At 44.9% G+C, this 21,861-nt stretch overlaps 1 protein-coding gene across 2 annotated transcripts in view; it reads left to right on the top strand.

Annotated features, from left to right (window-relative positions):
* Nucleotides 1–6,029: 6,029 nt before the first annotated feature.
* GALNT7 (polypeptide N-acetylgalactosaminyltransferase 7) overlaps nucleotides 6,030–21,861 on the top strand; it is a gene marked incomplete at its 5' end in the record, with an annotated part of 70,382 nt that continues 54,550 nt past the window's right edge. For both annotated transcript variants that reach the window (XM_084263983.1, XM_084263984.1), the window contains one exon: nucleotides 6,030–6,155. In XM_084263983.1, the coding sequence (XP_084120109.1) occupies nucleotides 6,030–6,155 (126 nt within the window). The remainder of the gene's footprint in view (nucleotides 6,156–21,861) is intronic.

Here is a 21,861-nt window from a genome sequence, read left to right as displayed (position 1 = left end):
ATCAGACTATCAGCAGTTCAACGGTTAATAGTAAAAGTCCAGATAAATATGAAAATTGAATTAATTTATAGTTGTAGAGTGCTCCATTTTGTACCTCCAGTGTTCTTCAGATCTTTTTCAAGCTGTCCATTTCACTGAAGTATCTCCACTAATTTACTGTATTTCAAAAGTTTTCAGGAAAAGTAAATTGGGATCAGAAATGTGGGTGTTAACACCATTTGCTTTTTCAGCATAACAGAAATTGCAGTAACCGATTTCCATTTTCTCTGCCCTAGATTCAGGAAATGATGCAAGTTAATTTCTGTTCCAAGTACTCGCAAATATGACACCTTGGAGAAAGGATATTTGCTGGACCTGAGATATATGGCTACTTATACTTAACATCTGGCTCAAAATACAGGTGAGAGTTCCTTAAAAAAAAACTACTTAAAAAAATTGATACAGCTTTTACTTTTAAAATGGCAAAACCATGCTCAGAATCGTTCCAATACTCTTCAGACTTAAATGAAACACCCACATAACAGACCAGCCCATCCACTATTTTAACAAGAGCTAAATCTGTCAAGGATTGTCAACACTTCTCACAGCGTGGATATTTTGAGGACTTGCAAATGTAAAAGAGGTTAAATTTCTTTAGACAAAAGCAGTATTAATAATAGAAGAACATCATTCATAAATATTGATTGGTATTCAACACCAGAAAGTGGTGTTGGAAAAAAAAAATATGGGTTTGGTTGAGGTTTTGGGGTTTTTTTAATAATCCAGTCTTGAGGACATAGTTAGAATGCAGACCGGTAGAAAATAATGAGCTCGCTTACTGTTGTTGTGTGGGTAAAGAGAAGAGGAGCTAGAGGTGATAACTGTGGGAGGAGAACTGACTAAGTAGTCATGACTGGAGTATGGGGGCTAAATCTAATGACAGGAACTTTGTAACATGTTCTTCACAAAAGCGACAGGAAAAGCAAAGGAGGCAAACTGCAGTCTTGCCAAAAGAATCCATTCAAATCCTGAAATCCCGAAGGGTGATTTTTGGTAGGACACACGTTGCTAAACCTCTGGCTTTAAAAATAAAAAAAAATAAAAAAGAAGGCTAAATGAGAATCACAGGAAGAATGGTACCAAGGACTAGACATCACGAACACTAAACAATGAAGATGAAGCACATTTCAGTCTGATTTGCAAAAGCATGTATCAATAATTACTGAGAGCCACTTATTTGATTAAAGTACATTTAGAACAATCTCAGAAATTAAGAAGAATTTAAAATCCTGTACTTAGTTTTTTTTTATCAACTCTGAGGCTAAATATACACACATTGTAAATATTTAAAGCATAGCTTTATCCCCATTGCAGTATATGCTAAACTCTGCCCCTCTGGATTATTCCAAGCAGTGACCACCTCATTCATCCAGCATCTTTCTGCAGATAACTCAATGCTGAGGACACCGTCAGAAAGGACTATGAGTCAGTTTAGCTTCTCCAAGGAGCTGCTAGAAGCTTCCCCCATGTCCCACAGGGTAAATACCAGACAGCTCAAGGATGGATCCACCACTGACCAAGGACAAGCCAATCAGCAGTGGCGGTACCACCTCAGGGGTAACATAGTTAAAAAAGGGAGAAAAAAAGGAAAAAAAAACCCAAACAAATGCAACAGCAGTTGGAAAGAAGAGCGAGAAGATGTGAGAGAAACCTGCAGACACCAAGGTCAGTGCAGAAGAGGTGGGAGGAGGTGCTCCAGGCATCAGAGGAGAGATTCCCCTACAGCCCATGGAGAATACCATGGTGGAGCAAGTTGTCCTCCCTGCAACCCATTGAAGATGATGGGGAGCAGAGATCCCACCTACAGCCCATAGAGAGACCCCAGACTGGAACAGATGTATGTACCTGAAGGAGGCTTCACCCCATGGGAAGCCTGTGCTGGAGCAAGCCTGCAGCGAGAGGAGCCCATTCCAGGACAGTTTTGCTGGCAGGACTTGTGAGCCTGTAGAGGACCCATGCCAGAGCAGTCTGGTCCTGAAGGTCTGCACCCCATACTGGGGCAGTTCATGAAGGACTCACATTGGAGAAGTTCATGGAGGACTGTCTCCCATGGGAGGGACCCCATGCTGGAGCAGGGGAAGTGTGAGGAGTCCTCCCCTGAGAAGAAAGAAGCAGCAGAGACAATGTGTGATGAGCTGACCAAAACCCCCATTCCCTGTTCCCCTGTGCCACTCAGGGGGAGGAGGAAGAAAAATCAGGAGTAAAGTTGAGCCTGGGAAGAAGGGAAAGGGGAGGGGAGGTGTTCTAAAATTTACTTTCTATTTCTTATTAAATGACTCTGATTTGATTGGTAATAAATTAAATTCCCCCCAAGTTGAATCTGTTCTGCCCCTGATGGCAATTGATTTCTTCCCATCCTGATCTCGATCCATGAACCTTTGTTAGACTTTCTCTTCCCATCCAGCTGAGGAGAGGAGCAGCTTTGGTGGGCACCTGGCCTCCTGCCAGGGCCAACCCACCACATATGTAGTGAAATACTGCACCAAATGAAATGTTGGTAGTTAATTCTGGAAACTTCTAAGGAAGGTGAAGTTGCTTGAGGTCTACGATCTACTGCTAATTTCAAAGAATCTATTTCCAAGAGAAACAAAACAGTTGTGTTTTGTGCTCAGTTCACTCAGTAGAAAGGGAAGGTCAGGTTCAAGCTTGCAGATTTTACAAGAGACCTCCGTGTTGTCAGCAGAAAAAAAGATTAACAAAACGGGGTTTTATATACAGCAAAGCCTCTGTGGCAGCTTCTTGCATTACTGAACTTTGCACCACACAGTTTTCACCTTGATGTGCACAAAAGTCTACAGGAGTTTCCTTTCAGATGCTGCAGTAATGAACAAATAAGAGTGTGTTACCGTGGCCAAATACTCTGGACAATAGCTAGGAGGCATATCCAGAGCCTGACGCCTCTCCAATGCAAGCAACTGCAGGAGATGTTGATATCTGCTAGTGAGTGACCCAGCTCCAGACACCATCCCCCAAATCCCCAGCAATAAGGCAACTGCCTGGCTTAGGGGATTGGTAATCGGATACTTCACCTCAGGGTCATCACAGGTCTCTGGTTCAAGAGCAGCAAGGCTTTGTAATGACTTAAACACCATCGGATATTTATTTGGAGGCATATGGAGAAGTGAACATGCGATTTTCCGTGCAGCAAGCAGTAGACACGTCCACGTATAGACACAAACATTATGACAGTTTCCAGTCTGTTAGAAAAGCTTGAATGACAGAACATCAGTCTAACAGAGATTGATTAGCTCCCTAATAACAGTCAGGATTTTGTCTTGTTTTACTGATGGCTGGATAGTGAAAGCATCACAGTTTATACGGTATTATGCAAAAATTCATGTTTAACCCTCTCACTCTCTCCAGGTGGTAAAAGACTTTTAAAAGTAGTTTTGAATATTACTGGAGACACTCCAAAGCCAACTTTAATTTGCATTTTCTGTCTTAGCCAGTACGAATTCAACCAGAGTGAAAATATCTTCTGCAGCTATTTTTAGGCACTTTACTACAGAGGAGAAAGTACAAGTGCAGAATTCTAAACTTCAACTTGTCCTTTGAGGATAAAACTAAAAAAAAACCCTATTTCCAAGGTCAATATTAACCTGATACTTCTGGAGTCACGCTGTATGGCCTGTGTGTGAGAAATAAAAAGGTGGATGATGATCCCTGTCACAGAGGGACCAAGATAGGCAGGTGTAACAGTGACACAGACATATGATGCCTTCTCCATCCCCCAGTCGATAGCAGCCGTAGGAGAGAGGGGCTGGCTGGCATCACCACCACCACCACCACCCTGTCCGTTGGCCCGCAGTGCCTCCCCGTGGGCAGCAGCTACGGCTCCGTTGGGGAAAAGGGCATTTTAGGATGCCAGGTACAGAAGCCACTGACCTCGTACAGAGAATGTTCACTGACAGCGAGGTTTTTGCTTTCTAAAACCAAAACACACCAAAACTCCTGATCCCCTCCAAGCGTGCAGCGCTGTGTGGTAACTATCATTCCCCCATGCACGGGTTTCTGCAGGATGCAGAAAATAATAATAAAGTTTTGGCAGCAGCTTTACAAGTGTGAACTCGTGCCCTCGTGAGTCAGGCAGAGTGCTCTGTCCCTGTCACTCACAGCTTTGACAAGCAGCAGAGCAGTATGACATCCTCTGGCAGCAGCCAGGTTTATAGTACCCTCCGTGCAGTGGGAGATTAACTTGTCTTTTCCCCTCTTCCTGACTGTGCTCAGAGCACCAGGACAGTAAAAAGGGATCCCAAAAATGGAGAATAAAACAACGAGAAGAAAGAGCACCTTCTGCCACAGCGAGGTCTCCGGAAAGCAGAGAAAGAACAGTCGGGGGGGAGGGTTTCTGTACCTCTTTGACAGCCCCCGGAGCTTCACGCTTCGTAGTCCCAACCTGCCATTTCCTGCTGGGCTCAGCAAGCTCAGGGATCAGTTCAGAGCCAGGCACCACACCTCTGTGCCTTTTCCAGCAAACCCCCGATCCCTCCCAGCCCCGCACGGGTGCTGTTATCCCGCAATAGTCACGTAAAACTTTGTGTTGAGCTGTTTGGTTACTGCAACCGCACACAGGGATGGGGCTTTGTGGAAAAAACACCTCTGGGGACCTGTGGAAGCCCCAGCGCTGTGCAAATACTCTTGAGGCTTAGAGCTGTTGCCCACACATCAAACACTGCATTTGTCTACATCTCATACCCATGATCTTACAGAATGGGGTGGCAGAGCACTTCCACAAGCTACATGAATAAACAAAGACTTCTGTGTCTAGGTGTGTCTGACTACAAAGGTCACTTAGGTGTGGGTGGGGTGGGGTTTTTTCCCTCCACCGTGATCCTGTTCAGGGTGCAATATCCTGTTTTATTTCTACAGAGCTTATCATACAGAGTGAACATTCAGGATCCTTGGATCCAATATCCTCCTGGTGCACCCATGAAATAGAACTGAAAACTGTAGAAGCCAGCTGATAGTACTGTATACACAGGAAAGGCAAAAGAATTGCATTGGAGGTATTGTTCTTGCAGCACTCGACTTTCTGGAGCGCTAATATCATCAGGCGTGCATGTGTGTGTGCACGCGTGTGTGGCATTCCTTCAAAGGAGGAAACAGGACGCCGAACTTTTAGTGCAGAAAATTAGTAACAAAATACACACAAGCCAGGGGCTGATAACATCTCTGTAATCTCGTACTTGATCTGCTATCCTCAAGAAAAATCTGTTGACTTTGCAGGCTATCCTGAGCACACTCCAGAGTTACCCTGCCCAGGCTGCGCACGGCAATCAATGGGCCTGCGGTACCCTAGTCCAGCGGCAACCACTACAGACAGCTGAGCGCTTGCACCTGAATTTTTAGGCGTTGGTGCCCCGGGCGGAGTTGCCCACCCAGCTGAGAACAGACAAAACCCCCACTCGAGCCCCTCCGCCCCCGTTTTGCAGGCGCGGCTGACCCCAGCGCCAAATCCGGGCTGGAGCAGGTGCAGCGGGAGCCCACGCCCGCCGGCGGGGCGGGGGCTGGGGCCGGAGCTGCGGCCCGGTACGAGGCGCCCCCGCCCCGGTGCGGAGCGGCCACGTGGAACAGCGGCTCCCGCGGCGGGTACTTCCTGCTCCGCATCACCCCGGCCGCTGCGCCCAGCGGGGAGGCGGGCGGGCAGGCGCGGCAGCCCGCAGCGGGGGAGCCTACCGGAGAGAAGGGGAGGGGGTGGGGGGGAAGGAAAAAAAGAGAGGGGAAAAATACCAAACAAGCGGAGAGGGAAAAAAGCGAAAAACAAGAGGGGGCAGGAAAAAGAAAGGGGGAGGGAAAAAGAAAGTTTGTACGTGTAGGAGAGCCTCCGCAGGCGGGCGGCTGCCGGAGAGCAGCGGCGGCCGGGGGGAGGAGGGGGAGAGGAGGCGGCGGCGGGGCCGCGCCGCGCCGGGAGGGGGGCGGAAGCCCGCCGGTGCGCGGGGCCGGGCGCTGCGTGCGCGGCGGCGGGAGGGAGAGGGCGGGCGGGCAGGAGGATGCGGCTGAAGCTGGGCTTCCTGCTGCGCGCCGTGCTGCTGGCGGGCAGCTTCTTGGGGCTGCTGCTGCTCTGGTCCTCGCTGTCGCCCCGCACCGAGGAACCGGCTCCCCCGGGACGGACGCGGGTGAGTGTGTGGTCGCGCTGGGCGGCGGGACGCGGCGGGTGGCGGGGCCGCCGCCAGAGAGGTGACCGGTGGCGGCTGAGGACGGGCGGGTGGTGGAGGGTGTCTGCCCGGGCTGCGGCCTGCGGCGCCTGCAGGCCCGAGAGGGGAGCGCGGAGCGGCGGCGGCGGCCCCAGCCGTCCGCCCGGATCCGGCGTCCCTGACCGGGCGGCGCCGCACCGTGGCCCGTCGCCGCCGTGGGGCTGCCCGCGCCGGGCCGCAGCGGGGCCCGGGGCCGCAGCGTTTCGCCGGGGCCCGGCGGCCGGGCCCGGCGAGTGTCCGGTCCGCCCCGCCTCGTCTCACCTCACCCAGCGCGGGGTCTCAGCGGCACACCCCGCCGGGAGCTGGGCCGGGAGCGCGCAGCTAGTGCCCGTCGTAGGCGCCGAGGTGCAGGCAGTGCGCCCGCGGGGCCTTTCCCCGGGACCTCCCCGCCGGCGATGCTCTGAGCGCCTGAACCCCGTGGGTCCGCGTCTCCTCCGGGGGCTTTTCCCTCCCCAAACCAGCCGCGCGGGTGTAAGCTGCCTCAGCATCCCGCGAAGGGCTCTCTCAGAGCTCCAACAAAGGGTGCAGGTGTTCCCTCTCCCGCTCGCCCCGCCGCCACGGATGCGGTTCCCGAGGCGGTGCTACCCAAAGGGCAGGTCTTACCGAGGCGAGGCAGCGCAAGGAGAGCCAGGAGGAGTTGGACCGATCGGGCGGGCAGTGCGGGTCACCCGCGTTGAGCCCGTGAGGCGCAGGGTGGGCAGCTCTGCGGTGGAGAGGGACTGTAACCTCTGGAAAGGCTTGGGGAGGTTAGGCGAGCAAATCTGCGGAGCCAGCTTTGCTGTGGCTTTGCCTTAGGCACATCTGGTGAGAGCTATCTGACCCATGGACACCAGGGTCTTGGAAGGAGTCAAGGCGCTCTTTCCATTTTCAGCAGATGTTTTAGAGCCATGTAATATAAGTGGGCTTAATGAGATCGGCTTGAAGTAGGGTTAGTCAAGATAATAATACTCTTGGTCAAGTCATAAAATTTCACAGTAATTATACTTACAAAGTGCTCCTTTATGATGTGTTCAGGAACAATCTTGGCCCTCTCTAGTGGGCTGCCTTGAATAGTTGTGGAAGGCAGGCACGTGAGCAGAGAGAACTCTTGCTTTTGAAAACTGGAAATGACTTTGGGACTCCTTCAGCAGATGCTGTGTCTTCTGAAGCTGTTACAGTTTGTTGTATCTTGGCAGTTATCGCTGAGATAATAGGCCATAGCGGTTCTTTTGGAGATAGGCGGTTTATTAAGTGATGAAGTTTCTGTAACTTGTTCATATGGGTACAACGTGGGCTTTTCTGTGTACAGAAGAAATCTTGAGGAGTTTTATTTGCAAACCTCTCAAGAAAACTTGAAGCAGTAAATGATTCATGTCCAAGATGGTGGAATTGCTTTTCCTGCTTAGGAAAGGGTAACTGACCTCTAAAGTGACATCCTCAGGGAAGGGTGGGGGGGAGTAGGTACAGTTGTGTTGCTGTGTAGGACGGTGACCATCTTCAGCCAATTAGTCTGGGATGACGACTGAAATACCGCAGTCCTACATGTGTGCGGTCTACCAATGCATGCAGGTGTTGTCAGGGATCACGCTGTCTGTCCCTTCTCACAACCCTGTAGGCTTTCACCTGGATACCTCTGAGCTGAACCCTTATGTCCACCTCCATTCACATATGAGGAATGGTTTTTAGCTTGTGCTTGTTGCAGTAAAGGAGTCATAAGAGCTTTTACGGTCCAGCCCCAATAAAGCAGCATTCTGGCTCCATTGTCCCTGCTTCAACTGGAGGAGGAAATATACGTGACAGCCACCTCAGGAAATAATTCAGTCTTTGTTGGGAGCAAATATAATTATATTAAGTAAACACTGTCAAAGATGAAATCTAAACAGAGTATCTGGTTCATTAGCTAGATCAGCTGTTTACTTATTGCTGTGATATATATGAGAGTGGGTAACACATGCTGCTTCGTCGCTTTCTGTGAGTTGGTGCTAAATCTGTGTTTCGGTTTGGACTGCTTTCCTCTCAGAAGCTGCTCGGAGGATGAGCTGGTTTAACGGTAGGGAGCAAGCTCGCTGCTAGCAACATGCTAGTGTATTTGTGGGGAGCTGGCAGCACCCAGGAATGTCCGTGAAGGTTAGGACCTGCCTATCCCGTGTCCTGCTAGGTGAGGCAATGCCAAGGTGGGCTTGTGTCTCAGGTTACACTGTCTGTGTCCGTATGGTTCCAGCGTGTTGGAACTAGGAGTTCAATCACGACTGCTGCTCTGGAATGTGCTGGTGTGCACTTTGTTCGGTCGTACAGTTGTGTGTATTTGCTCTGTCACTAGCTGCCAAAAAGTTTGTTAAGCTGAAGATAGCAGATTAATTTTCCTGTACAACACCCTCCTCCCTTTGGCCACACTGAAAGCTCTAGCCAGCAAATGTAAAATTCCTCCTCAGACAGTACCAGTTTAAAATAGAATCTTAACTTTTTATAGCTAACCTCAGGCAGTGACCTTTCCCTTTCTGCACTGTCACTCTGGGCGCTTTTTAATAATGCTGAGGCATTAAAGAAGCAAAGATGAAAAGTGTTGCTGTGTTGTTCTTATGTTTACAACCTTGAACCTTTTCCTGCTTACAGCAGCAGACAGGAACAGGTAATGCTGAAGATCCTGTAGCAGTGTTATAACTATGTATTTAAAAAAAAGAAAATATTCTCCCTTACAATATTTTGGGTTTTTTTCCTGTTGATTTTAAAGATTTCAGAGATCTTCTGGAAGGGGGAAGATGATTGATGCAGAGAGCTTTCAAAGAAAAAGTGAAAGTGGCAAAGTGGCTGTTTAGGAAGGAAGTGACAGAGGTAGTAACAAGTAATGTGGACAGTTGGAGACATGACCTTTCTGATCGAAGGCTGCCACAGATGTATATGTTCAGTGAAAGCATATTCAGAAGTTGGGGAGACAAAGCTCTTCCCTAGGTAACCCAACCATAGAACTATTTCTGCAGGGCACCATTTAAGGAAAAAGCGCTTGCAGGATTAGGAGGGAGAGGTTAAGTATTTAATTATCCGCATTGTTAGTAATAGTCAAACAGAATAGAATAATCCTTTCCTAAAGAGCTTTTGGTTTCCAGTCTAAACCAAATAGAAACACTGAAAATATATTAAGGTCTGTCCTCCTCGTCTTTAAAAGCACATCTGCTCCAGTGTAAGTAAGGACACCTGCTACCTGATAGTAAGGATTACAAGGGCACCGAAGGCTTAGGCAGTAACATGCATGTTCTTGCTCATGACTGTAAGTAAAGATTAAGCAGAATTCTTGATTCAATTATTATAGGCACATTGTAGGCTCTTTTGGATGTTTTCCAATACCTTTTCTGGATCAAGGGATCACAGTTTTGGAGCTAGCGGGAAATGACTGAGGCTGTTCATTGTAAGAAGATTGCTGTAGGGATCCCAGCTATACTACTCATCGGTCTCAAGCGAGATGTGTCGCTAATGATCAGCCTCAGAGGTGCAGCCTTAAAAGCTGGTGTCATCAAGGAGTGGGTAGTACAGCAGGCAGAACAAATGGACTGAAACGGTAAAGAAAGATCCGTTGCTGAAAAATTGGAAACAACGTATTTGGAGAAGTAAATGTAGTGTAGGTCAGCTTTAACTCTGAATCTAACCAATTACAAAACAGTAAAGTGACCAAATTAGTACTCAGAAGCTTCAGAAATTACGTGGAATTGAGGTTGGTGGTTTTGGCTGGGTTTTTTTGAAATATCTGTTTAGCCTATCTGAGGCACAGCTCAAAGCACAACCTCTCCTACTCATAGTTTATGTGGTAGTGGTATGATAGGTGGTCCAATGTTCATCCCCACTGGAGCACTCTTAAGAATCCAGTAAACAGCACTATTTGTTTGTCCATGTGAAGGAGAGTAAGTGAGAGTGTCCAGCATGTTACTAATCCCTCCCGGAGCCTGGGAAGGTAATAAAAATTTGCTGGTGGTGTGCATCTGACCTCGCACAGGTCAGGAACATAGTGGCAAGATCACAAAACCCACAAAACAAATTAATTAATTAATTCCCTGTTCTGCCCTCCTGTTGAATGCAATGAGAACTCAGTGCCATCTTGGCTCGGGCTGCCAGGCCTCCTGCCTGGGGAACTGGTGCTTTGGATTTGGAGCCTCACAACACTTGGTGTGTTCCCAAACCACAAGTAGCCCATAGCCCCCCCCAACTGAGCCACCAGTGGGCTGCTGTTAACTTGCCCCAACACGTATTGACACGTATTTTCTGTGTCTGTAAGCGATGTGCTTATGTTTAGGAAGTATTGTTTATCCACAGCAGTTTTTAGACTTTTCTGCACAGGGTTCCTAGGACTTTTTTTGTGTGCATAAGTAGTTGGGCAACTGTCCCCTTCCTCCCAGCACCCCTGTAAGCACGCACATCTCCCAATCCAGTTGTGCTCTCAGCGCTCTATAACTTAGCAGGACCTTTTGAGGTTGTGGTCTCCCACCCTTAGACATTTATGCCATCATCCCCCCCACCAGCATGTCTTGCCTGCCAGATGTCACGGCAGTGATTACCCTCGGATCAGGAAAGGAGGCTATGCCCCATGCCCTGGTGCAGGTGGTGGTTCTGGCGTGTCCCTCTGGTTCAGGAAACCAGATGACGGGCTTGCAGCCAGGGCTGTGGGCCCTCACCAACCACCAAGTTTAAATGTTACGGTTCCCACGCAGCCACTGGAAGGTGGAGGATTTATGATGTGGAGGTGGAGGAGTTAGAAAAAAAAGAAATGAAAGCTGAATGGATGTTTTCTGAGGTGACACCCCTTCTCCCCCACTTTAAGGACTGCTAATATCCTGTATGCCTTGGCTGGATTGTCACTGAGGACTTAATGACAAGTTGCATGCTGAACTTGAAGTGTTATTGTGGTTTAAATTAGATTCTTTGCTGTGGAAGTCCCAGTGGAAATTCTATACTTTTCCTTAAGGAGTGACAGCAAATGTGCTTAGGAGAGAAACAGGGACATAGACATTTGAAGTTGATATTATTACTGGAGGAGAGGCGGGAATTGGAATAAGATGATAAAACTGATGTAACAGGTAGAGTGGTGTTCAGTAGTGAAGGAACTCAGGTTGTCTGAGTTTGGTAAAAATGTGGTGCAGTATGCTAAACTGGTAATCAAATAGCAAAATCATCTCTCCAATTGATTGAAGTAGTTGTGTACATACAGGTTTGGGAGAGGAGGTGGTTGTTGTTTTGGGGTTTTTACTGGTTTATCTTCCTGTGACTGGGTGAGCCCTAACTCAAGGAGCCCCACATCAGCTCTGCAACCCTGGCATTATCTTGAAGTTCAATGCCATCATTAATCATGTGGGTGTGAAAAGCTCCCATGGGTGCACGGCTAGACGCAGGCACACCTTCTTCCAGAATCAAAGCTGTTGTAAGTCACTACTACTTCTGTGACACTCAGCAGTACACCTTGACAAATATTTTGTGTGTCCAAGTTTTGTTTGAAACCTGAATGCGAGGCAGCAGTGAGCTTGCCATAGCCCAAGTATTGTTCTTTAAAGTAAGGATCACTTTTTCCCCCTGCTGTTTATTGCAGGAATCTTTAATATTGCTAGCAACAGTAATAGGCAAAATGTTTTGAGATACAAATGCTAATTATTTTTTTTTTATTGGTGTGTGCTTTCATCTAAATTGGCTTTGAATGAGCTTGTAAAAATTTGTTAACCTTGGTAGGGTGTAAAAACCCAACCCCTGTCATATTAAAAGTGAAATCGTTTGTCAGGCACTTACAGTTATGTTGCAGAGTAAGTGACCACAAAGTGGTTTACTGAATAATATAAGAAATCGGGGAGAGCATATGGAAATTGTATGATTTATGTTATACATACATAGATAATATTAAAAATTTGTTGAACTCTTTTGTTGGTAAGGTTCCTTGTAATAAGTTAGAGGAGTAACTCATTATCTGAAGGCTATTAATGGTGTAAATGTCTGTGCCGCTAGAGAGAGACATCATTATATATATATTCCCTGTGTCCTTTTCTAGCCCCAAGTGTTTCCCTTTGTGGCAACACCTGAAAAAATTAAGATGGTAAGTTAAGGCTGGCATTTGCTGTTTAAGAGTTCCATTGCAGGAAAAGGAACCAAGCAACCCTTGGCAGGGTCCCCAGCATACGATGAAAGGTGGCTCTGCTCTTTTAGGTGAGGTTATAGAGCAAAAAGCTTAACTTTAGGGAGATATATGCATCAAATTATTGCCCTGTTATAGTACCTAATGGAGAAACCACAAGACAGCAGAAATCTGGTAGGATCCACACAATAGATTAGATAGGTTGTGGTGTTGTTTTTTTTTTTAAAGACCCAACCAAACAAAAACACACTCCAAAAAACCAAGCCCCAAAATGGTAATTTGTGTTATTTAGTGTCCAAGTAGCTTGTAATAAAATATTTTTAAAAATAAATCTTGGTAATATTTACCTCTTCTTTTAAAGGTGGTGAATTAAGAGATAATGTTGAAGCTGAAGTAGCAGAAATTCTGGTGCTAGTAAATTTAGTTAATGGCTGAGGCCTGGTGGGTCATTGGGATGCTGTCCTTGAGAGAAGGCATGCTGCACCCAGGAGTAGGGGCACAGGTTTTTCTCCCTGTGGCTGAGCAGCATGCACCTTCCCTGAGCCAAGCTCAGCGGAGTTAAAATTGCTTGTACTGAGCTGACGTTCCCTAATGAAAAATGACAGTATCTTTGTCCTATTTTTGTCAGATATTAAATCAGCATTACGGGAGACTGCCAAGTGGAAATAGGGCAGGATAAGCTGTTACATTAATAGGTTTGACTTGTACCTTGGGGGGGGGGGGGGGGGGAAGTGGGCGGAGGGGCAGGGGATGCTTTTTACAGAAACTAGGCCATATAATCTGAGAGGATTCCAAGCCTGGTAACAGTTACATTTAATTACTAGATTTCCTCCATAAATATGGAAAACAAATGTCTACTGTGAATGATTAGTTTAAAAATAGCAACATGCTGCTTACAAAGCTGCCTCCTCCATCAGTTTTCTGTAATCACTTTGTGAATTAAAGGGAAATTATCTTGCTTGATTCCTCCTTTAGAGGTCCACCTTTGCCTCACAGCGCTCTAGATATAGACCCTGTGTCGGTATGTGAGGTTTTGTCCCCCCAGGAGTAACAAGAACGCCGTGGTGTTCGGTAAGGGAGATGTACGATAAGCAGTCAGCAGCAATGCATGTCTTTGCAGCCTGTGGTATTGTCCGGGCTTGGCTTTGGGGGTTCTGGTCTTTCACCTAATAATTTAGGGGTGGGGGAAGTGGGGAGGCAGGGAATGAAACTCATTAATTTGTGTAAACTTGAACTGAAGGTTAAGGTGCTTTACAGCAGATTTCTAGGTTGGGATTTATCAGCTTAATTGTAGTATTTTCCTTGAAGCACCTTGCTGGGGGAAGTCAACCTTTCTGGAAAAGGGCTGATTTGTTGTTAGTAATTGTAAAAAGATGGTACAGAGGAAAAGGCTAATACTTGTATTCTACCTTTGCTTTTCAAATAAACATCCTTACTGTGTTCCCCCTGCTTGGGACTGAACTGTTTAGAGATGTTTGCTTACTCACTGGAATATAATTTGAATCAGTAGTCTGAAATATGGAGAAAAAAAAAAAAATCACCAACCCACAACCACCAAAATCTTTGCTTGGCATGAACTGTTTTTTAAATAGGTTGGTGCATTTTAATAGCACAGAATTCCTCTTTTCTGAAAACCCATTGACTTCCAATGTGGAAATAAAAGCATTATTCTTACTGGGCTATATATGTTATTCCTAAACTGAAAATGGCTACTTTTTGTGTTGAAGAGATGATGCTTATCAAGCGATTGTGTGAAGTAAGAGTTAAACTTGCTTAAGCATGTTTTCTTGCAATTTACAGAACAAATTATGGTAGGTTTTTTCCCCTACTTAAACTTAAAAGAAATACAGAATTAGTCTCTCTTTTTGAATCCTTCATTCTATTCACTGGCTCCAGTAATGGGTTTTTTAGCATTACATTGGTTTTCTTAAGCTACAACTTACTTTCCTTTGGTTTCCTTGAGGAATGTGCAGTTGCAAATAGCAGCAGTCAGCACTGATGTGCAGTAAACCCTTGAGCAGCAGGAGAGGATTGTAGGAAGGTAAAGACAGTATACTGGTTTGCATGCTGTTTACGTTTGGAAAACTTTCTTTGCAGTTGAAAGTCTTAAAATATAACTGTTAATGAAATTAAATCAGAAGCAGATGGTCCCCAGCCCACGAAGCTTCTTACTTATTTTGTTGTCTTTTAGAAAATTGGCAATGAAAATTGCTCAGCAAGAACTCTTTTGACATGAGTGAGTGAATACAGGTGATTGATTTTATATTTTTTTAGCGAGGCAAAAATTGTTAATGTTAAATAGTGTGCTTTAGAAAAACTAAAAGATTTTTAAATTAAATTTAATACAGGGTTTCTTTGTATTTGAACATTTTGGTCACAACATGAGGATTAAAATTTGAATTGGTTTTAACCTGTAGTAAAAGATTTTCCTTTTAAGGATGACTTAAAAAAACCCCAAGGAATAGCATTTCAGTAGGGCTGGCGCACAGCATTACAGTTCCTGCCTTTACGCATTTATCTAAGCAATGTCTTTTGGTTTTAGCTAATTAATAGGAATTGTAGATATGTGAAAGAAAGAGGTATTTAGTGTTTTAAGTTGGCTATAGAAAATGCTTCATCCGTAACAACGTTTTGAAGCAAAGCCAGAGAAAGTGACCAAGCTACCTCTTAAAAACATCTGGGATGAGCATGTCATGAGTTTTCTATTCTTCCTACTGAGAAAGGATGACCAAAAAAGACAATATTCAGATAGCGTCTTCAGAGGAAAGTTGTTCTCTGCATGATTTAGTCTTGAAACAAGATCTGCTATGCTCTCACTTAGTATGAGGCCTGGAAGGCACCTCTTCAAGGCTTGTAATGTGTCTTTTATAAGTCATGCATGTGTCATTGCTTTGGAGAAGCTTTAAACAGTAGCTATGAAATGTGTTGGTTTTTTTCCTCACCTCTTCCGTGTTTTCCACGCTTATTTCCCTCTATGAAATATGTTCTTCCTGCACAGAACCAGGAACTTCACTAGTGATTAGCTTAAACAGTACCTTGGTAATCTGCAGGGGTAGAAAAGGGTGGGAAGAGGTTTTTTTGTTGTTTGCTTCTTTTAATGGAATATGAACTTTCAGTGGCTGTCTGTAAGTGCGTCACCTGAGAGCTCTTAGCCAGCAGCTCTCAAACCAGAAGGATGGTCCATGCATTTGCCAGGCTTCAGCTCCTGCTGGTGAGAGAGGAGAATCTCCTGCTACCTTGTCGCACTTTTTGGAGTTCCTCAGCTCCAAACGCTCATGTTTTACTCACCATAAGACACTCTTACGGCATGAGATCTACTGAATACGTAAGGTGGTTTTCACTACTCTGTGGAGGTATTCCAGCCCTGGGTGTCTGACGTAAGACTGTGAATTAGTCTCTGAGGTGCTTTTGTGTGATCTCTGTGTCTGAGTTGAAAACTCTTGGTGTCTTCTATTCCTCTCTGTGTTCTCCAATAGAAATCTGAAATATTTGTCTTGAGCACTGGCTTATTTTTTAGTTATGTAAACAGTACAAGAAAGGCTGGGCTAAGGAGTGCCAGGAAGTGTTCACTTAACAGGGATGCCACCAACCTTTTTGAGCAGGTCCAGGCATGAGTGCCTCCTTCACAGTCATCATCAGAAAAAACATCCACAAGGACAGCAGCTGCTCATGGTGCTGGGATCCAGACTGGGAGAAGATTTTGATGTCAAACTTGGGGCAAATGGTTAACTCTGACCCAGCATTGGTATTGTATGATGCAACCCTTGATTGCTCATAGACAGAGCAGTGACTAGGTGTCTGAAGTGTCGATACTGTTGCTGTTATTTCACACCGAGGAACTGGGGGGGGGGGGATGCAGAGCAGATCTCTGTAAGATAGAGTTGCCATATTAGAGAGCAGACTTACCTTTTCCATGAATAGTCACGTCAGTCACCTCTCGGGGAGTTAACAAGTTTTGCTACTGTTATTATCTTACACCACGGCTGGCGATGACAGGGGAGTTGTCAAGCTGTTGTGATAAAAGGGAGCAGACTGCCAGGATAGTTCATGTAGCCTTTAATCTTTGTGTATGCCTGAGGGGCCTTGGGAAAAGAGGATGGCAGGGAGCAGGCTGGATTAATTTTTCTGATGAAATGGATATGTCCTGGGGGTTGGCCTACTTTAAAAATAATTAGAATTCTTTGAAATCTGCTGTCCTTGAGCATGCTTCATCTGTCCTATGTCCCCTTCCTCTGATTCCCATATGCCTAGATGTTGTGGTTGAGAGATGCCTCGTGCCTCTTTGGGAGGTGTTTGTTTTGGAAATATTTCCCAGGGGTGCATAATTTCTGAAGCCAAACTGACTCACAGATATGTGTGTGGTGAAATGTGCCCAGGGACTGCAGGTAGTCAGAGGTATCTGGTTATAGTTTTCCTGTTAAGCTCAGAACAGAGAGGCTGCTGGAGGTACAGTAAAGCCTGAGACACATCAATTTTCAGGTTTGAACATAATTTTCATATTTACTGGAAACAAGAAGTTGTGTTTTGTTGTTGGGTTTTTTTTTAGTTAACTGTTCTAAGCAGTCCTGTGTGTTTGCATCAGGTAACAAAGGTATGCTTGGATCCTTACAAGAAGGTTAGGTGGTGATTGTTGATTGAGTGCAGCCAGTAAAAGCCCATGTTGGTGTAATGAGGTATGCTGATCTTTGTTGTTCGAGGTTCTTATTCCAACCTCACCCTCAGCTGAAGGATGAATACCTCTCTTTCTTTTTCCCCAATCATTTTTTCTTCCTTGTTCATTCTCTGTGGGAATTGGAGGAGTTAATTAGGCTTGTTCTCACGACCCACTGTTCATCTGCTTAAGAGTTTTCTTGCATTGCAATAAGGTATTAAAGTGATACGGATATCTGTAAGGAAGAAAGATAAATGATCAGACTTCTCCTGACTTTATCCCCTCTAATAGCTTGGGCAATCTATCTTCTAACAGGTTTGTTACAGGATATAAAATGGCTATGGTAGGGTTTTTTGGGGGGTGAGAATTGTTTCGTTTTAAACTCTACAGTTCATGTCTATGATTAAAGAAACCTTCACAGCCTTAAAAACTAAGTGCCAAAGTTTGTGCTGGTAGACTTGGCTGGTTAGCATTGCTTCAGAGGAGAGGCAGCTTGAGCAGGCTTCTGAACGGGTTCTACCTTGCACAATGCTTACAAGAATTTAGTCTGTAGTGATGACTTGTTAATTTTGAAGACACTGGCAGAACACTTATCTATTACTTTGGTTTATCTAACAACCAATAGTGTACTACTGAGTGTCACCAAAAGCAGAATGTTGCAGGCAGAGTTCACTACACTTTTTAGGTCGATGCTCGAAAAATGTTTTTAGCAGCTGAACTGAACAATCTTGGCTCTGATGCTTTAAAATGTTAATTGCTGAGAATGCTTTTGTGCATTAGAAACAATTGTATCTTACGGTCTTCCTTCTTTCACTCTCAAATCTGAAATTTCTGAAGTCCAGAGCAGTATACTTACTACACATTTACTACAGATGTGTGGGCATTTATTGTTAAGCCCATTTCTACTTAGGAAGAAGGTAAAGTTTCAGATAGAGAATGTGTCTTATAACTGACCCCATAAAATATTCCTGCATAGAGCTGACTTTCTGTAAGTCACTTTGGCTTTGCAAATGGAAACCTTCCAGCAGTGTCTGTATAGGAGATCTATTTATAGTCTAACACCAAGCCCCAACAGCTCTCCTGTAGGAAGTCCATTTTCTCTACCACGTACATTTGTTAAGCAACATTAAAGTCTGACAAAATTAACTGTTGTGACACCGTATTGGCTATAGGACTTAAAGAAACTTTAAGCCTGAGGGAAAAAGACCAATTGTGGCAACTCCTAAGATTTTATAACCAGTGTTGCTTTTATAGCCAGTGTTGGTTTTATCCAATGTGTGTTAACCTCTGTGCTGTTTCTTTCCCCTCACAGGTTTTTGCTTTTAGTGTTTCTGTTTCTTTACCTACTTTGATTTATTTTGCCTGTAGACTGAGGAAGTGTGGCTGGCATGTTCCCTGATGCCTTTTCTTGTCTAGCTGCCAAAGACTGGATGAAAGAGCGAGAAAACACTTGGTGGAAAGGAGTTCTGCCTGACACTTGGGTGCATTTTCTAGGGACAGGGTAGTATTGAAGATTTAGAAATATGTGGTCAAATTATCATGCTGTGAAAAGTCATGGGTTTTATATATTTTCAGTAAGTCTGTGGAGGCTTGGGGCTCTCCTGGAAAGGGAGAAGTGCTCTCACCGAGCACAGGCTTGCTGGTCATGCATGTTTGCCTCTTTCCTCCCAGAACTTAAGAACATGAAGCTGTTTCCTTAATTCTGTAGAAAGAGGGGAAAATAATCTTTTTGTAGCTTTGGTTTAGAAGAAAGAAAGATTCATACTGCTAGGACTATTGAATGGAAATGTCCTTTTGTTTAGAGCATAGTGGTGTTCCTGCACTGCTGCAATGCTGGAGGAATAGTCTTGGCTGCCCTGAGAAGGGGAAGAGCAGCCGTTGTCCAGGACCAGTCTGCATTAAGTTACAGCCTTTCCCTCTGTAGGAGCACTTGTATTATTTCTGTGAAGGTGTATGGGTGTGGTGACAGCATCTTTTTTTTATGATGCTCTTAGCACATTACGAGTGCTTGGCCCTAAATTCAGTAGGGATGAGTGTGTGCTGCCTTTATGCCTCTGCTTCCTCATGCAGCAAGTGGGTCTTCTCCAAGGGAGAAGAAGGGTTTAGAGAGGCACCATGGGTTGAGGTTTTTTATTGTTGTGAGTTTTTTGGGATGGGGTTGGTTGGATTTTTTTTTTGTTGTTGTTCAGTTGTTTCGTTTTCAGTGTACAAAAGAAGCAAGCCCTCTTCACCCAGGCAGCTGGTGGTACTCATTCTCCCTGGTACTCAGTGAATGTCCAGAGCAGGGCTTCAAGCACAGCTAGGAATCACTGGACAGAAGCAAGATTCTGTCACTCTCTTCTCTCCTACCTATGCACAAGTAATGGATTTATCCATGCTGGGGAGGCAGCTGTATTGTGTGTGTGTTGCTCCTTTTCAAGCAGCAGCTTGAAAAATTACCACATGACCATCACCTATCAGATGGAGGTTTAAATCCACAACAAATTGGTGAAAAGAAAAATGTAAAGACAGCTTGTCTGCAACAACTAAAAAGTTTTCATTAATTTGTTCTGCAAGACGTAGGTGCATCTTGTATTCATATTCCTGGTATTGCACAGCCTACCCTGCAGCAGAGATGAAAAATATCACCTTCAGGTTTTACTGTGTATCCACAGTCTTGGGAAGATAAATGTCGATGCAGTGTATCATAGTATTGACATTCAGAAGTCATCCAAACTTTGCTTTTAAAATAAAACACGGAAGTCAGACTTGAGTCCTTTTACTTGGTGGGAAGAGTAGGCAAGTGATTTTTTTTTTTTTTTTGCCACATATTATATAAATTTGACTTCCTCTACAAATCTACAGTTGTGTCATGCTGTCAAGATTTATTGAACTGGAAATGCCATACTAAACAGAAGGAATATATGCTGTTTCCAGGTAAAATATTATGTCTGAAGTGACTTTTATTGTGCCTTTCAGCTGCTCTTTGCTACAGACATGCACGGTGTTTCTGCTATTCATGTTCCGCTGAAATTATTGAAAATAGAAAGCTGAATAGTAGCTTATTTTTAAGCTTTCACATTTTTTAATTGGACTGAATTAAATGCAGAGTTAAAAATCCCAGCTTTAATGACATCAGACTATCCAGATTTTTTTGTATAGAATAATTCAAGCTGGAAGAGGCCGGAGGATGTGTCTAGTCATCCTCTGTCAAAGTGGAGTCAACTATGGGGTCAGACAAGCTGTTTGGGGCTTTGTAGAGTTGGGCCTTGAAAACCTTCTCAGAAAGAGATGGCAAAACATCTCTGTCCAACTCGTCCTACTGCTCGGCTCTTCTTGTGGTACAAGGGGGTTTTGATATCCAGTTGGATATTTCCATCAATTTTGCCAGTGAACGCACTGACACCTCATCATCGCTGTCCCTGATACTTTGTTTGCTGTGAGACTTTAAAAATCTGGAACTGTTTAACTACCTTAAGAAAAACAAAACAAAAAAAATAGTGGACTTTGTGGATGGTTTTTGTGTTGGGGATTTTTTGTTTAGTTTACTGGAGCTGTTCAGTGGGATAGTGGCTCTGTCTGGTTTTCTTTATCTTAACTGAGAAGTGCTGTCCAAGTCTACATCATGTGACGAAGTACCTAGAAAATGTTGGTTTGGGTAAGCTGTGTATTACAGCATGCACCTTTTATGTTGTGCTGTTGTCACCAGTGTGCAAGAGCTCTTAAAAAAGCACCTCATCCCAAAAGACTACTGATTAATGACAGCAATAACATTGGCTTGCTTCACAGCCACAAGAATGCAGTGCCTCTTACAGAAAAGGCCCTACTGTGGTTCTTTTCCTTACCGTTTTCAATGGAATAGCTTTGCAGGTTATTGCAAGGAAGCCAAACACAGTGGGTTTTTGTTCTTTTGTATTTTGTTCAGCGGATCATCCTTGTGGATTTTGGGTTTTCTTTTGCCCATTCTGTTCTGGTGTACAGTAAACAAGTCTGTTACAGTAAACTGTTGTTTACTGTCCTGGTAGATCTGTCAGTTCATGCTTTCCTGGTATTTGATGGCTCATGCTTTGCAGCTTCTCTTTCACGCAGAAGATTGAAATCCTGACATCTTTCTTCTTTTGCAGCTCTTCCTCTTGGGAGGCAATGTCTCTGCCCAGCCAGACATCAGTATGAGCTATCCAATTCTTCCTACTCCAGCTGCTGGCGAGATTTTGCCCTGTCAGAGACAACAGGCTCTCTCTCTTGGGGTCTGCAGAGGGGTTCCGAAATCAATTTTCGGACAGGCTTTCACAAAATTGTTAGAAGTTAACGCTTTCATTCTGGTTATTTACGTGGCAAGTCTGAATTGCCAAGGCTTCTGGATTCCTCACAAAACTGTTTACAAGGAGTGAATGCTCGTTAAAAAGACTACAGTACTTCAGAGAAACACCTCTTGCTGTGCTGTTTGGATGGTGTCGGTATCCTGTGGTTAGGTTAGACTCTGTGCTGAGAATGCTGGTTTCCGTTTGTCGCAAGCGAGAGGGATCCGCGTGTATCTGTGTGTGTGCTGTGTGCCAAATAATTTACATGGTAGAATGCTACGGTCCACTTGCAAAGGCACCTGATGTGTGCAGGAGGATGATGTTCAATTGCATCATCTCCAGACACGGTCAGAAATGCCAGGCAGAGCATACCTGAACTGGAGACAAAGAGGTTGCTTGGAAACTCTCTTCAGGATGACATGAAGATTTTCAGGGCTGGAGGCTGACCCTTGGTGCCTTGTTAGAGAAGGCAGTAGGATGTCCGTTCGCAAAGTTGGCTTTGCAAGTAATGTTTTGAATGTTAGTCTTGGGCAGCTTCAAGTTTAGATTGCTGGCACGACCGCAGATCACCTGCACTAACAAAGCAGATGTCAGGGCAGCCTGTTTCTGAAGTCC

Source organism: Gallinula chloropus (assembly GCF_964237585.1).
Source record: "Gallinula chloropus genome assembly, chromosome: 4".
Taxonomy (NCBI): domain Eukaryota; kingdom Metazoa; phylum Chordata; class Aves; order Gruiformes; family Rallidae; genus Gallinula; species Gallinula chloropus.
Note: the sequence above shows the minus strand (reverse complement) of the source record. Positions and strands in the feature narration are given on the sequence as shown.